Raw genomic sequence first — 13829 nt, forward strand, 5'->3', positions numbered from 1 at the left:
GTTTATTCCACATGGCTGAACTTGGCAGGGCATTGACCATTCCAAACAAAGACTGGTTGATCAACACTGGTTGGTCCATTGATAATGTGAACAGTGTTAATGTCGAGAATTGAAGAAACCTTAGTATCATAACCTCCACTGCAGCTTCTTGTAGCATCAGTAGCAGTTGGAGACAAATCATTTCTGCTCGAAATGGAATAGCCAGGTTGACCAAGAGAAAGTGGATCATACTTCCAATTGTTATATCTAAGAAGATTCTTAATAGTATCAATTGAGTTGACCTTATTTTGATCTCTTCTAAAAATGTTAGCTCTAACACATGTTTCATAGGACAACATGTCTGAGGCATTTGGTCTCTTTAAGATTTCAGGATATCCAGAAATTGTGAAAACTTCCTTATAGAATGGAACATTGTAACTAGGCCAGTATCCATAGCTGAGAATTTGAGTTTGATCAGCACCAATAACCTTTCCTGGAATTTGCTCAACAACCCAAAACAAGTCATTGGCAAGTGGTTGGCCAGGAACGAACTTTTTAGTATCCAAAACCATGAATTGATTATTGTAAGTACCAGAGTTATATTCAGAAAAGATTTTACTCCATGAAGGAGCATCATCAGCAAGTCTGTTGGCTAAAATAACTCTTTGCCAACACAACAATGATTCTGGTTTGAGTAAATCATATAAGGAAGTGTTGAAAATATTGTTGGAAGTCTCAATAACAACTAATCCATTTTGAGTAATGTAAAAATCATCATTTGAAGCAAGTGTAGCTGGGTAACCAGAGAATGTGACCTTTGGTGAAGCAACCAATTTGTTATTGAAATTGAAAGTGTAAGTCTTATAGATACGACTGAAATTTTCAATGATATAATGATAATGGTTAGAAAACAAACTTACGTCATAGCTGCAAACACGAACCACGAATTATGTCCAAAGTAGATATTACTGAAATCTGGTGCGACCTTGAAGATGGCAGAGCAGTGACCATTGTCTCTGGCGAATTGTAAAATTTGAGCTGAGGTCATCTTGTTAAAATTTGGTCTGAAATCCTTCTTAACATTGACAATATCAAACAAGTCACCAGAAGCACTCATTACTTGCAATTCAGCATAACTAATTTTTTCTGAACTATTTGTAGTGGCATAATTGTAACCATCAAGCAAACCCTCCATTTGCAAATAAACAGTTCTGACCTGTTGCCAGAACGGATCGTTGGCATACTTGGCAGATGAATCTCTAACCCAAGCACGTTGAGACTCCAAGAAATCTCTCACATATTGTGGCATCTTCTTATCAGGATTCTCAGCCCACACATACGTATTCAAATTAACAAAGTGATTGTAAATTCTCTTCCTTGTCAAGACTCCTTCCAAATAACCGGCAGCATAACTTTGCAATTCATCCTTTATCAATCCATTGGTTTCAATAGAGAGAACATCCCATCCTTTTGCCTCATAACTATCATCATAATGTGCTGCAGCAATACCCGATCGCAGATTATAAACTCCATTCCTAACTATGTAATTCCCATTTTCATAGTAAAAGGTGGCATCGAGAGCCAAAACCTTGTTGGAGGCTTCATTTAAAACACCACAAACAATCAAGAGTCCGAGGATAAGTAAAAGAAGTGGTGATTTGTTCATTTTTTTTTTATCAAGACTATTAATGTGAACCTTACGGAGATGTAAGCTATAGAATGGAATTTTCATGTTTTAAATATAATAGATTTTTAACAAATATTTACATTATATTTAGCACAAATAATTAAATTTTCAATACTACCAAACAAATAAAAAATGGACAAAATCACACCACAAGCCATTCTTCATGCCGAAAAAATAATTCGTTCCGTAGGCGTGAAGAAAACCTCCCTCGACACTTGTCTTTCTCTGTCCAACCAGAAAAGAGCCATTTTGTTTAAATGTGAAAATGAACAAATTACAGGATCTTTCAAGATGAGAGGAGCCACTCATAAATTAATGCAATACATGATGAAAGAGGATGATAATTTGAAAAAGAGAATTTGTACTGCATCGTCTGGAAATAATGGATTTGCTGTGGCGTATGTAGCTAAAGCATTTGGATATAATGCAACTGTGTTTGTGCCTGAAAATGCAGACACGGCAAAGATTGCAAATATTAGAGATGTGATGGGAGCAGATATTAGATTGTATGGTGAAAATTGTTTGGATACTGAATTGTTTGCAAAGAAATATGCACAAGAGAATGGAATTCCATATTTCTCACCATACAATGATTCAGATATTGTTATGGGACAAGGAACAATTGGTGTGGAAATTGAGGAACAATTGAATGAAATTATGAAAAATAGAGGAGGTTCAATTAATGGAATTAAATTGGAAGATGATGGATCAAATCTTAATGTTTATGTATCAGTCGGAGGCGGTGGATTAATTGGTGGAATAGCTCGCTACCTTAAACATGCCTTCCCTAAATGTAATATAATTGGATGTCAACCACAAAATAGTGCTGTCATGTACCATTCAGTTAATGCAGGTAAAATTCTGGAAGTTGTTGAAGAATTTGATACAATCAGTGATGGAACTGCTGGCTTAATTGAAGTAGATACAGTCACATTCGAGATTTGTCAACAATTTGTGGATCGATATGTCCTCTCAACTGAAGAGGAAATTCTCTCATCACTCAAATTCCTCCTCCTGAAAGAACATACTCTAGTAGAAGGTGCAGCTGCTTGTGCTTTGGCCTGCCACTTGAAAGATGATCAATGTAAAGATAATTCGATCAACGTGATTGTTTTATGTGGAAAGAATATTTCCTCTGAAAAGATTAAAAAGATTTTACAGTAATACTTTTAATTAAATTATTAATAATTTTATTTTCAATTAAATTTTTACTAATTTTTTTCAAAAAAAATGAGTACTGTTCTGATTGCTTGCTATTCGGAATCGATGATGAACACGAGAAGCTGATTATCTAAATTGTTTTTGAATTGATGATCATCATTATGATGATTTTCGATAAAAAAGCATTGAAATGAAGACAAATAAACCTATACTCGATGAACTGAAGATTCCGAAATGTAATGATCACGAACTGGAAGTAATTTTAATAAAATCAAATATTCATCACCAAGTTAACTAATCTTTTCCGATCCAAAGCTTGGGGTTATTGGCTTTAAATAGAAACCACTTCAATAATTAGAAGAAAGAAACCATTCAACAGTAATTTTCGATCGTCATAAGGACGATTTGAAATCCAGTGCACTACTTCCTTCTTAATTATTAAAAAATTTTGTTTAAAAAATACCTCAAATCTAATAGAATCAATAAGTATATTAAATTTTATTGCTCATACATTAATAAGGATACAATCATGTTAGAATCAAACATTAAGGTACATCTTGAGAATATTAGTATCACTGGAGTAGATAAAAACGAACTTTCGTATATGATAGCGAATGGAGGTGCGTTCACCACTTTAATTGTTAAAGCCATGCTAAGGGGAAATGAGGAGCAAATTAAAAAGGAGGTTAATGATTTTTTGAACACCACAGACAAGGCAATAATAGAGATTTTCCTTTCCTTATCCTGTAGGTATCAAATTGAGGATGATGAGCATGATTGTAAATTCTTGGACAGGATTAATCCTCAAGAGTTTAGCAGAAACATACAATCAATTCCTAAACCTCAATTCTTAAAAGATATATTCAGCTTTAAAAAGGCTCCATTCCTGGATGGAATGAGAAAATTAATAACATCACATCGAATTGCATTTGAGAAGGAAGAATTAGAAGCAATTGAAGCAAGAAAGTTGCTATTCGGTGAAGATGTTCAACAAAAAAAATCGACTAAGAAAAAAGCTGCCACTAAAACAATTAAAAAAAGCTACCAAGAGAAGAAGAAAGAATAAAGTTTGTTGATTGTTTAGGAGCTATTCTCTACCATGTCGCAAGACCTGATATTACAAACTATGCTCAGTACAACTCTATAGTTAATAAAGCTAAATCTCAATAATGCCAAACAAAAGTATCTCATTAAATAACCTCTTCTTATTTCAGATCATTGATCAAAGTAATTGTTATATTCATCGAATCGGTATTGAAAGAATGTAATTGGACAACAAGGTATGAATTGAATAGTTGGAGGTATTGGTATGTGTTCCACTTGTATAGTGTTGTGTTTGGTTTTGTACTCAAAGAGTCTCAAGCCCTCTGATTGATAATGGTAAACCTCTGGCATCAAGGTATTGCAACGAGTCCAAGTTGACTAGAAATTCAACTCCCTGATCATTAATAGAAGTTGCAGGAACAGAGAGTCTTTGGAGGTTTTTCATTTGGGAAAGATAAAGAGCTCCCAACTTGGTAATCATGTGATTTGTGCCAATTTGGAGATCTCGTAAACTGGCCATTTTAGAAATATATTCAACTCCCTTATCGTTCATACAAGTGTTTGTTAAATTCAATTCTCGTAAATTAGTCAATTTAGAAATCAAGACTGCTCCTAGTTGACCAATCGGGTTATCGTTCAAAATGAGTGTCTTTAAAGTTTTCATTTTCACAAGATATTCAACACCTTCTGCATCAATTTCATTAAATCCCAAATAAAGAACTTCCAAACTGAGTATTGCTAAAGAATTTGGTTATTTTCTAAATGTAAACATTTCAAAGATGTTATTCTATATATGTGTTCCAACCCAATTCCACTAATATTAGTATTATTCAATCCAAGAAATGTCAAAGTTCTCATATTAGAAATGCATTCAGCATGTAAATTACCAATCTTGTTGAGCTCCAAATTAAGATGACTTAGTGATCCAAATTCTAATAACAGATTGATGTCTTTCAGTTCTAATTCACAATTCACTAGCTCCAATAATTTCAAATGCTTCAATCTAGTCAAGTTCTTCAACTCTCCATTGTAATAATTCTTATCTAACTGTAATTCTTTTAAACTCTGAATTTGTGAAATATAGGAAAATACTTTTGGCTCCAAAACACAATGATCAATTTCCAATCTCTTTAAACCCTTCAATTTGGATACATAATATGAATTATCATCCGAAAGTAAACTCTTTTTCAATTTTAAAACTTGTAAATTTTCAAAATAGGGAAAACATTCCATCACCCCCAAACCAATCTCACAGAATTCTGCTCTTTCCATTCCAAAAAACAATCCATCGTCACAAAAATTCCAAAAATCTTCATTGGTTTGTAATTCCAATCCAAGTTTTCGTCCTACATTGAAAGAGAAGGGACATTCCCTTATAATTTGCTGCCACTTCTTACAAACTAGTCGGAAATAGGAAATCAATTCAATTCCTTCTATGAAAGGAAAGATGTTATCTCGTAATATGTCATCAGGCAGTCCGTAAAATTGTGATTGTATGGAAGAATGGAAGCACAAACACGAGTAGCTGGTAGTATCCTGATGTGTTGTTGACATTTTTTTGTAAAGTTCATCCTATAATGACGTACCAGACACATGGTTTTAAACGTTGAACTAATTTACAATTTTACATGACTTGGCTCAAGTAATGGACTTTAATTGCTTGAAGAGATGCAATATATCTCTGACAAGATTTAAACAATTTGTTCACATAGTCTTAATTATTAGGATTCAGAATCGAATAGATGATAAGTAATATCACAACGTTTCTCAACATTTTAGTGTTATATACTTGATATGTCAGGGAATTTCTCACGTATTTCCAACATGAATTTGTTATCCCTTCTTAGCTTTTCTCCAATAAATGTATCAAGGTTTACATGGTGATTGTGTGAAGGATCTTTGTATGATAATCCTATTCCCAACATTACAATTTCCTTATCATTTTTGTACATGTTTGGAAGGCTGTATACAACTCCATTCTTTAAGCATCGAATGACCAGATCTCTATCTTCCAATAAATTATGTGGTAAATAATTCAGAATATTATTATTGATATCGAGAGAAAGATATTGTTCTGTGATTTCTCTTGTTTTAAACATATTGTTCATAAAGCAATAAGATATTCCATTTCTTTGAAATACTGCCTTGGCAATATCCGTATCTGTAATCAAATGATCTGGGATGAAGCTAAAGATGTCATATGATACATAGTTTGTCTTTTGAATCAATAAGAGGAGAAATTCTTTGGTTAGAATTGATTTGTGTACGCAACCTAAATCTGAACATCTTTTGCCTATACAAATTTGAACTATCTCTGTGTCCATTCTAAAATTATTGGGAAATATAAAAAGTGGAGCATTATTGTGTACCAATTTCAGAACATTTTCTCTCTTTTCTCTAATTGGTTCTGGAAACTCACGATAGGAGAATATATTTGCCTTCACAGATTCCAGGAAGAAGTTTTCATCGTTTTGCAATCTATCACTAATTAGCTCAACATTCTTGGGGTTCTTTTTGATAGCTGCCATAGCAATTTCCTTGTCATCCAAAAACTGTTGAGGTATTTCTCTAGCAATAAATCTCAAAGAAAATGATTGAGTCATGACCATTAGCTTGACAATTTCTCTGTCATTATAAAATTGTTTCGGTACTGAAATATCATACTTGCAACAAAGTGTCCTCAACACAAATGCTCTATCCTGTTGAAACTCCTCAGGTAAATGAGAATAGAGTGGATATGATTTCAGAGCAGCAAGACAAATATTCCTATTCCTCTTCAACACTTCATTGCAATGAAAGTAAAACAGACCATATTGGGAAACTAATTTCAAAGCAACTCGATAACAATCTCTCAATTGTTGAGGAATTTGATTAAAAACTTTTACAGTCCTAATTAAATGTGCAATCTTTCCAATCACGTATTCATTTCCTACCAAATCATCGGGAATTTTCTCATAATCCCTAAACTTTCTTCTCCCTTTTGATTCTTTTAAATATTGATCAATACGATTCCAAAGTTTGATGATCCGATCCGATTCTGTTTTAAAATTATTTTTTAATAAATTGAAATAATTAATATTGCAATCTTCTCCATGATGATGAAATCATGCAGAATAATCATTTGTACCATTTTTTTAAATTGTAAATAATTTCTCAATAATGTCAATAAGAAAGTGTTGAACATTATTCCGAATCTTCCTTTTCACTTACAAATAAAGAATTTTACAGGAGTTTAATATGAGGTAGGACTTGGATATTAAGGTTTGTTCCTTCAAGGTTGAATTTTTGAAAAAAATAAAACAAAGAGAGGAATTTTTCACTCCAGAATTTTGCACAAAATTCAGCATCATCGGGAATATAATAGGATGGAAAGGAGAGTTGGAATATTGATGATATTCATCATCGGAATGGTTATTTGTATAATGATGAATGTTTCGGTGAATGGTCAACGTTTGTCGAGTGATTTTGGACATTTGGTAAACTCTCGGACACTGGTTAGACGAATTAATGAAAATCCAAAATCACCATTCAAGGCAAAACTGTATGAAAGATTTGATTCTATTGCCAAGTTGATTAATTTATCGAGGAGAAATGGTGGCAGAAAATTTTCTATGAAAACTGTTCAATCAAGAAAGTTTAAACTTTCGAAAGGATTGGCAATTCCACCTGAATATGATTTGAGAAAGAATTGGTATCAATGTGTTGGTGATATTCAAAATGAAGGTCAATGTGGTGCTGTTTGGGCAATGGTAAGTTTTTTCCAATTATTTCAATTCTAATGTGAAATATTTCAATAATAATCTGCTCTATTTTCTAATTTAAACCATTAGGCTCCAAGTGCTACTGTTTCTGATAGAATGTGCATTCAATCTAATGCTAAATTCCAAGAAAGATTGTCCTCTCAATATATTTTGGAATGTGATACTAGAGATTTTGGATGTAATGGTGGATATATGAATACTGAATTTGAATTTGAATTGAATAGGGGTGTTCCAACTGAGAAATGTGTGCCTTACATTGCCTTCAATATGACATTACAACCTTGCCCAACTAGCTGTTTCAATTCTACTCAACCAATGGTTTTATACAAGACAAAATCAGTGCAAAATGTGACTGGAGAGTTGGACATGCAGCAAGCCATTTTGCAAGGAGGAAGTATCATGACTGAAATGGACGTTTATCAAGATTTTATATATTATTCCAGTGGAGTGTATGAACATGATCCATCTTTCACTCAACCAATAGCGAAAACAGTTGCAAGAATTGTTGGTTGGGGAAGTTTGAATGGAGTTAATTATTGGATTGTAGCCAATGTTTGGGGGAAAACTTGGGGTTTGGATGGCTACGTTTTGGTTCGTGTAAGTTATTTAGTGGCTTAATATTTCAATATAATCACTTGAATATTTATGTATTACTATAGAGAGGTACTAATGAGAGTAACATAGAAAAGGACGCATATGCTTTCCAAGTTTACTAATCATTAAGTAAATAAAAAATCTATTTTGTAATATTCTTCTAGTTGAACTGTGACACTCATTATAATAAATGATGAACATACCTAAATAGATGTTGTTTGCCAAGAACATTAATTTCTCACCAATCAACACTAAAGCAGAATAGAACTAAATTTGTCATGTTTTATTCTCAATAAAACAATTAAAAACATTACATTCCTATTCAAAAATTATGTAATTGACTTTCCAATTCTACGAGAATCCCTTGGTTAAATCACTCAAACACATTAGAAGGGTTAGTTTTCAACTCGTGCCAAAGCTTGTACTCGTCAGTGTAAATGAATCTGGAGAACGAATCAACTAGGTTCGTATATAAATCTCTCTTAATTTCATGTAATAAATGCTTGCTGGTATCAAGATTAATGGTACCACTCTTTCTTTCAGTATCTACCAATTTCTTTGTTTTTCCTCTAATGTTAATTTCTTCTGAGCAACCATCATCAAGGAATTTATCATAGACCATGTTAATCACCTTGCTTCTTCTTTTTCCTGACATGTCAATAAAATTCTTTTCCATATCCAAAAGCTCTTGCCAACAATTCAAATTCTCGACTGAAAACTCTGCAACACAAAAGTCTTTGAATAATTGAAATCCCATAGCATCTCGTAAAAGTAGCTCCAACTCGTTTGTCATTATTGAAGGAGCAGAGGCTGAACGTTCCAAATTCTTTCTATCAGATGGTGTTTTACCATGATCTGAAGAGGGAATTTCCACATGACTATGAGATTGAGTCTTAATGACTGTTCTAGTCTTTGAAAATGATTTGTTGAGAATGTTGGCAATCTTTTTCTTTTCATCCAATTCAGCAGCAATAGTTGTATCAGTATCTGTATCAGCTCCTGCTCTTGTTGCTGAAGATGAAGAGTCTGAAGTTGCTGCACTCGTAATTGAATGAACTCTAGGTCTGTGTTGTGGAAGTTGTGTTGATGATGAAGGAGAAAGATCCACAATTGGTGTATTCACATTTTGCATTGAAATAAACTCCTCACTATCGGTAACTCTTCTTCCAAATTCCTCTTCCCCTTTCATTTCTGCCTCATCGATAGTATTTCTTCTGTGAAGCATAAAGAAGGCCTTGAGCACATTCTTCTTCTTTAAGAGAGAAAGCTTGGGCGTTGAAAGTGATCGTCTGTAGCCTGAATTTTCTTGTAACCTAGCAATTTGTTGTTGAGTGGAAGGAGGAAGGGATTGTCTGGACTTGAGATTGGATGATTCGTTAGTAGTTGAGATTGTGGTAGTATTATTTATAGTGGTGGTATGAATGGTAGTGTTGTTGTTGGTAGTGGAGGCTCTAGATTGTGTTGGGTTTGAAATTTGCATGACTGTGTTAATGTTGGTTGGAATATCTGAAATATGAATACTAGTACTGAGCGCAGTCCTAGAGTTTCTAACACTCGTCGTTGTGCTGGTCAGTGAGGTCATGTCACTATCAACATGGTGCAATGGAAAAACGTTGAAAGATGTATTCATGGATGAGGAGAGGAGTACGGGAGAAGATGGTGTTTGTTGTTGATTGTTATTTGAACAATGTGATGAAGAGGCAGCTCCAATTCCAACAAGAGCATGCGATGCAGCAAACACTACATCACTTGGAGGTTGTTGCTCTTGATTATTAGGTGTAGAGATGGCATTATTCGAAACTTGATGATGAACATTAAAACTGGATACAGTGGTCAGAGGTGATTGATTTCTCGTTGTTGCTGTTATTGTTGGTATTGATGATGAATTCTTAGAGGAGGATGAAATGTGCCTCTCACTCCTCCTAAATGAGAAGCGTTGTTTAGAATGAGAATTTGTATTGCCCATTGATTCAACTTCTTATATTGTTGATGATGATGTTACAATTACTGTAGTTACACTTTAACTTGCCCAACAATCAGACAAGAAGCCTTTTTATCTAATGATGATGCTATATTGCTCAATAATGATGATGAAACACACAACACCCTTGATGGTGGATGTATAATATTCTCGAATCTAAAAGGCAACAACACAATGGAGTGTGTTGCGATTCTCAAGAGATGAGGAAAAAACAACGTGAAAAACCGTTGGATTTGTGTTCGTGCTGCGAAATGGCCTACAACACTCAAAAAATGAAGGCCGATGAAGTGTTGAGTTTTTTTTCTCTTTCTGCTCTCTTCATTGCTTCGGCTACTGAAGATGAGTTTGGTGAGTGAATTTGAACAGGCAGGAACAATGACAAGGAAGATTGAGGGCTTAAGGTATTGGTACCATACTCCAAAATTGTTAAGCGTACAGAAAAGAAATTGTATACGAAAGCTTCCTGAATGAGAATATTGGGTAGGTGTTAAAGCTGTAAGCACGATTATTATTCGAATTTTAAACTGTTATTTGCAGTTTGTCTGAAATGTGGAAAGTAAATAATTGGTCAGTGTATTGAGAGATGTGAAAAACAATATTGGCGCCAAATCTGTACAACTATTGATTAGTGACGGGTAATTTTGGTTTTAGATGTGCTTTGTATTTTTTAGGATCTACTGAAGGAGGCGGATTATCCTTTTTGTGGGTTGTATTTGAAAAAGTCCATTGATTTTTCCATTACCTCAACCACCTTCAAAAATCTCAAAAACTTGGAAATTCTCTTTCCTTTGAAAGAGGAAAACAATAAGACAAGTCCAGAAAATAATTATTCAATGGACACTCTAATAAAATAGTTTTTGAGACTTTTTCATTTCGAGATTGCTTGATACGGATAGTAAATCTTGGGCTTACAATATGTGGCATTTTCTCTTCTTGATTATTGAATAATTTGAAGCAATTCAAATTGAAAAGGCAACATGTATACACAAATGGACTTCTAATGAGTGACTTAAATCTTTCTTCAAGATTAAACTCATTGTCGTCCTCTTCTATGTATTGATTGTAGGTATGGAAGAGCCAGTATGCTGCCTTGTGGTTGAGCTTATCCAAACTGTCTCCATCATGTTTGATAAAGACTTTCTCCCAGTTTATCTTATCTTCTTCAAGGCAATCTTTAATGCTTTCGAATAATTTCTGTTTGTGTGCTGAGAATTTATCAGAAAGGACAATCTCATCATTTTTTCTGGTTGACCAATAGAGTCTCCATTGTGAATACGCTTCCTTAAATTCATCTTTCCATCTTTGCCACTCTGAGGAGTATATTTCAGATGGGTTTTCAAAAACAGTGTCAAGTTGCTTTGTATCTGAAAAAACCATCCTATTGAATATATTTCTAATTAGGTCAAACATTCTTGCTTCGAATGTATCAAGTTCTATATGAGATTGGTCAGTAATCTTCAATTTGCAAAGTTCCATCCACTTTGGAGAATCCTTTTTTGGAATTTCATACAACTGTTTAGCATTAAAAGCTGATCCCTTAATAGTATCAATGCTGTCGTGATACATTTTGGACAATTTAAGTTTGATATCTATTCCAACCTTGGAAGAATCTTCTCTCCAACACATTGTTTTAAGATAAACTTCTGAAATTTTTGATGATTGTTCCATCATTTCCAATACAGTTTTTCTTACATCTTCCATGCTTAGTGAATTTTTAACAGTTTTGGTCACCTTATTGGTGGCAGCTCCATCGTTATAATTCAATTTTGGTTTGAGATTTTGATCAAATAACTTGACAATTTCTGGATCGAAAATAATCTCATACAAGTCGCCATCCAAATCACCTCCTGCCATGTAGCATAATGGTTCTGGGACTTTCTTATAATTTGGATTGTGTCCAAAGACAATGACATCTCTTCTTGATTGGAGGAATTCTGTTGGGGGATGCTTGACCAACTTTAAGCATTGGATATCACCTTCATAGGCAAGAGGATTTCTATAGACAAGAACCTTGTCAATTTTAGCATAATCTAAACTTCGAATCAACTTGGAGCATGGGATGTGAACTTCATCATGTTTCAAAGTCGAACTTTCATCATAAACACCCATACCACTTAAAAACCCAGGATGTTTACATTTCATACTGAGCTTGTCACTAACCATGGATTCAAACTTGCTTTCAATATTGTCTTTTACAACGGAGGAAATAAAATAATTATCCAATGAATGTTCAGCCATTATTAAATCTCTAGCAATAGATTCTTGCGAAGTTTCTCCTGATTGAGAGAGGAGCACGTTGCATAAATATTCTGGATTATCCTTATTCTCAACAATTTCCATTAATTGAGTTTCGTAAAAATTTTTGAACAATTTTTCCATTTCTTCTTCATTCGTAGTCATTTGCAGTAAGCAAGACATGATATTTCTATTAATATTGCCACCATGAACACGAGCAACATTCAATATATCAATCTTATTGTAAATTGAATAATTTCCTTCAAATTTCACCATTGAATTTCTCAAAATGACTTTGGTATTGGATGGCAATTTGTGCTTTTTAAGTAATTCTGCCCACATTGATTTGTTAACCTTTTGAATGACTCCTTTGGCTCCCAAAATTCTTACCTGCATGGCACTGATGTTCTTGAAATTCTTTTCGAATAGTCTACCTTGTTTCGTATCTGATTCAAATAACTTGTCCATAAAGAAATATGGAACAGAGTAGGTATTTTCCAGGACTTGTTCGAAGAAATCTTCAACAGCCATACCAGCACCATCAGTCACTGCAATATCATCTGAAATAATTTGGATATCATCTTGTTTCCATTCCACAATACTTGGAGTACTAGTTCCCATACTCAATCCAACTCTACTAGCAACCTTTCTAGGTCCATGCTCCTCAGCTTTTTCAAAGGTACCCAACATTTGCTTCAATATTTCCAAATTCAACAATGTTGAGTTGTAAAAGATACAGGAATCACCTTTCAAACCAGAATTTGAAGTACCTAACAAACAATACTTATGACCTTCATGAACAATACCATAGGAGAGACAATATTCCTTCTTGCATTCTGAGAGTGCTTTCAGATCCTCTTTGGATGTAAAATCAAATTTTACAACCATTAAACATTTTCCCAAATTCAAACTCATTAAAATTCTTGCTAATCTTGAGAATGAATTCAAGATTGAGTAACGATTGGTTCCATCACCAATAATCGCATACTTTCCATTGTTTCCCTCCATTTTCTTCCATCTGTTTTTCACATGACAAACTAGTGGATAGAATTCACCAAAGAATTGTTCGTATCCACCAGCAACATTTGAATTGAAAAGTGATTGAAAAAGAGTTTGATTAGCTTGTGATTCAAACAGTTCCAATTCTCTGGCAAAGTATCTGTATCTCTTCATCAAGTATTCCAATGGATTCTTTGCTAAATCCATGGTGCTATCACACATATAGGAAATCTTTGCACTCAACTCTGAATATTGAACATTATCTATCTTGACAACAATCTTCCAAACATTCTTTCCAAAACCAAGAACATTCCAATCTTCCCAGCCGGTGATTGTTTGCAAATCTTCATCTCTCATTGGCAATACAATAATCAATTTACCATTAACC

General features: G+C 33.9%; 7 protein-coding genes across 7 annotated transcripts in view; 2 read left to right on the plus strand and 5 right to left on the minus strand.

Annotated features, from left to right (window-relative positions):
- NAEGRDRAFT_83263 (phospholipase) overlaps positions 1–1645 on the minus strand; it is a gene marked incomplete at its 5' end in the record, with an annotated part of 1739 nt that extends 94 nt beyond the window's left edge. The window contains 2 exons of the mRNA XM_002672937.1: positions 10–852; positions 900–1645. Coding sequence (XP_002672983.1) covers positions 10–852; positions 900–1645 — 1589 coding nt within the window. The remainder of the gene's footprint in view (positions 1–9; positions 853–899) is intronic.
- Positions 1646–1798: 153 nt separating this feature from the next.
- On the plus strand, positions 1799–2830 carry NAEGRDRAFT_72033 (uncharacterized protein; the record flags this gene model as incomplete). The annotated part of the gene is made up of 1 exon (XM_002672863.1): positions 1799–2830. One exon carries the CDS (start codon positions 1799–1801, stop codon positions 2828–2830), a length of 1032 nt encoding a protein of 343 aa, XP_002672909.1.
- A 1345-nt stretch (positions 2831–4175) lies between these two features.
- On the minus strand, positions 4176–5425 carry NAEGRDRAFT_72034 (FBOX domain-containing protein; the record flags this gene model as incomplete). Its single annotated transcript, XM_002672938.1, has 2 exons — positions 4176–4609; positions 4687–5425. 2 exons carry the CDS (start codon positions 5423–5425, stop codon positions 4176–4178), a joined length of 1173 nt encoding a protein of 390 aa, XP_002672984.1.
- Positions 5426–5652: 227 nt separating this feature from the next.
- On the minus strand, positions 5653–6480 carry NAEGRDRAFT_72035 (uncharacterized protein; the record flags this gene model as incomplete). Its single annotated transcript, XM_002672939.1, has 1 exon — positions 5653–6480. One exon carries the CDS (start codon positions 6478–6480, stop codon positions 5653–5655), a length of 828 nt encoding a protein of 275 aa, XP_002672985.1.
- Positions 6481–7296: 816 nt separating this feature from the next.
- On the plus strand, positions 7297–8348 carry NAEGRDRAFT_72036 (uncharacterized protein; the record flags this gene model as incomplete). The annotated part of the gene is made up of 3 exons (XM_002672864.1): positions 7297–7620; positions 7702–8229; positions 8292–8348. 3 exons carry the CDS (start codon positions 7297–7299, stop codon positions 8346–8348), a joined length of 909 nt encoding a protein of 302 aa, XP_002672910.1.
- A 251-nt stretch (positions 8349–8599) lies between these two features.
- NAEGRDRAFT_51966 (uncharacterized protein) lies at positions 8600–10192 on the minus strand (the record flags this gene model as incomplete). The annotated part of the gene is made up of 1 exon (XM_002672940.1): positions 8600–10192. The coding sequence occupies one exon, from the start codon at positions 10190–10192 to the stop codon at positions 8600–8602; it is 1593 nt and encodes a 530-aa protein (XP_002672986.1).
- Positions 10193–10969: 777 nt separating this feature from the next.
- NAEGRDRAFT_72038 (uncharacterized protein) lies at positions 10970–13798 on the minus strand (the record flags this gene model as incomplete). The annotated part of the gene is made up of 1 exon (XM_002672941.1): positions 10970–13798. The coding sequence occupies one exon, from the start codon at positions 13796–13798 to the stop codon at positions 10970–10972; it is 2829 nt and encodes a 942-aa protein (XP_002672987.1).
- Between the last annotated feature and the right edge of the window lie 31 nt (positions 13799–13829).

This window comes from Naegleria gruberi, assembly GCF_000004985.1.
Source record: "Naegleria gruberi genomic scaffold NAEGRscaffold_50, whole genome shotgun sequence".
Taxonomy (NCBI): domain Eukaryota; phylum Heterolobosea; class Eutetramitea; order Acrasida; family Naegleriidae; genus Naegleria; species Naegleria gruberi.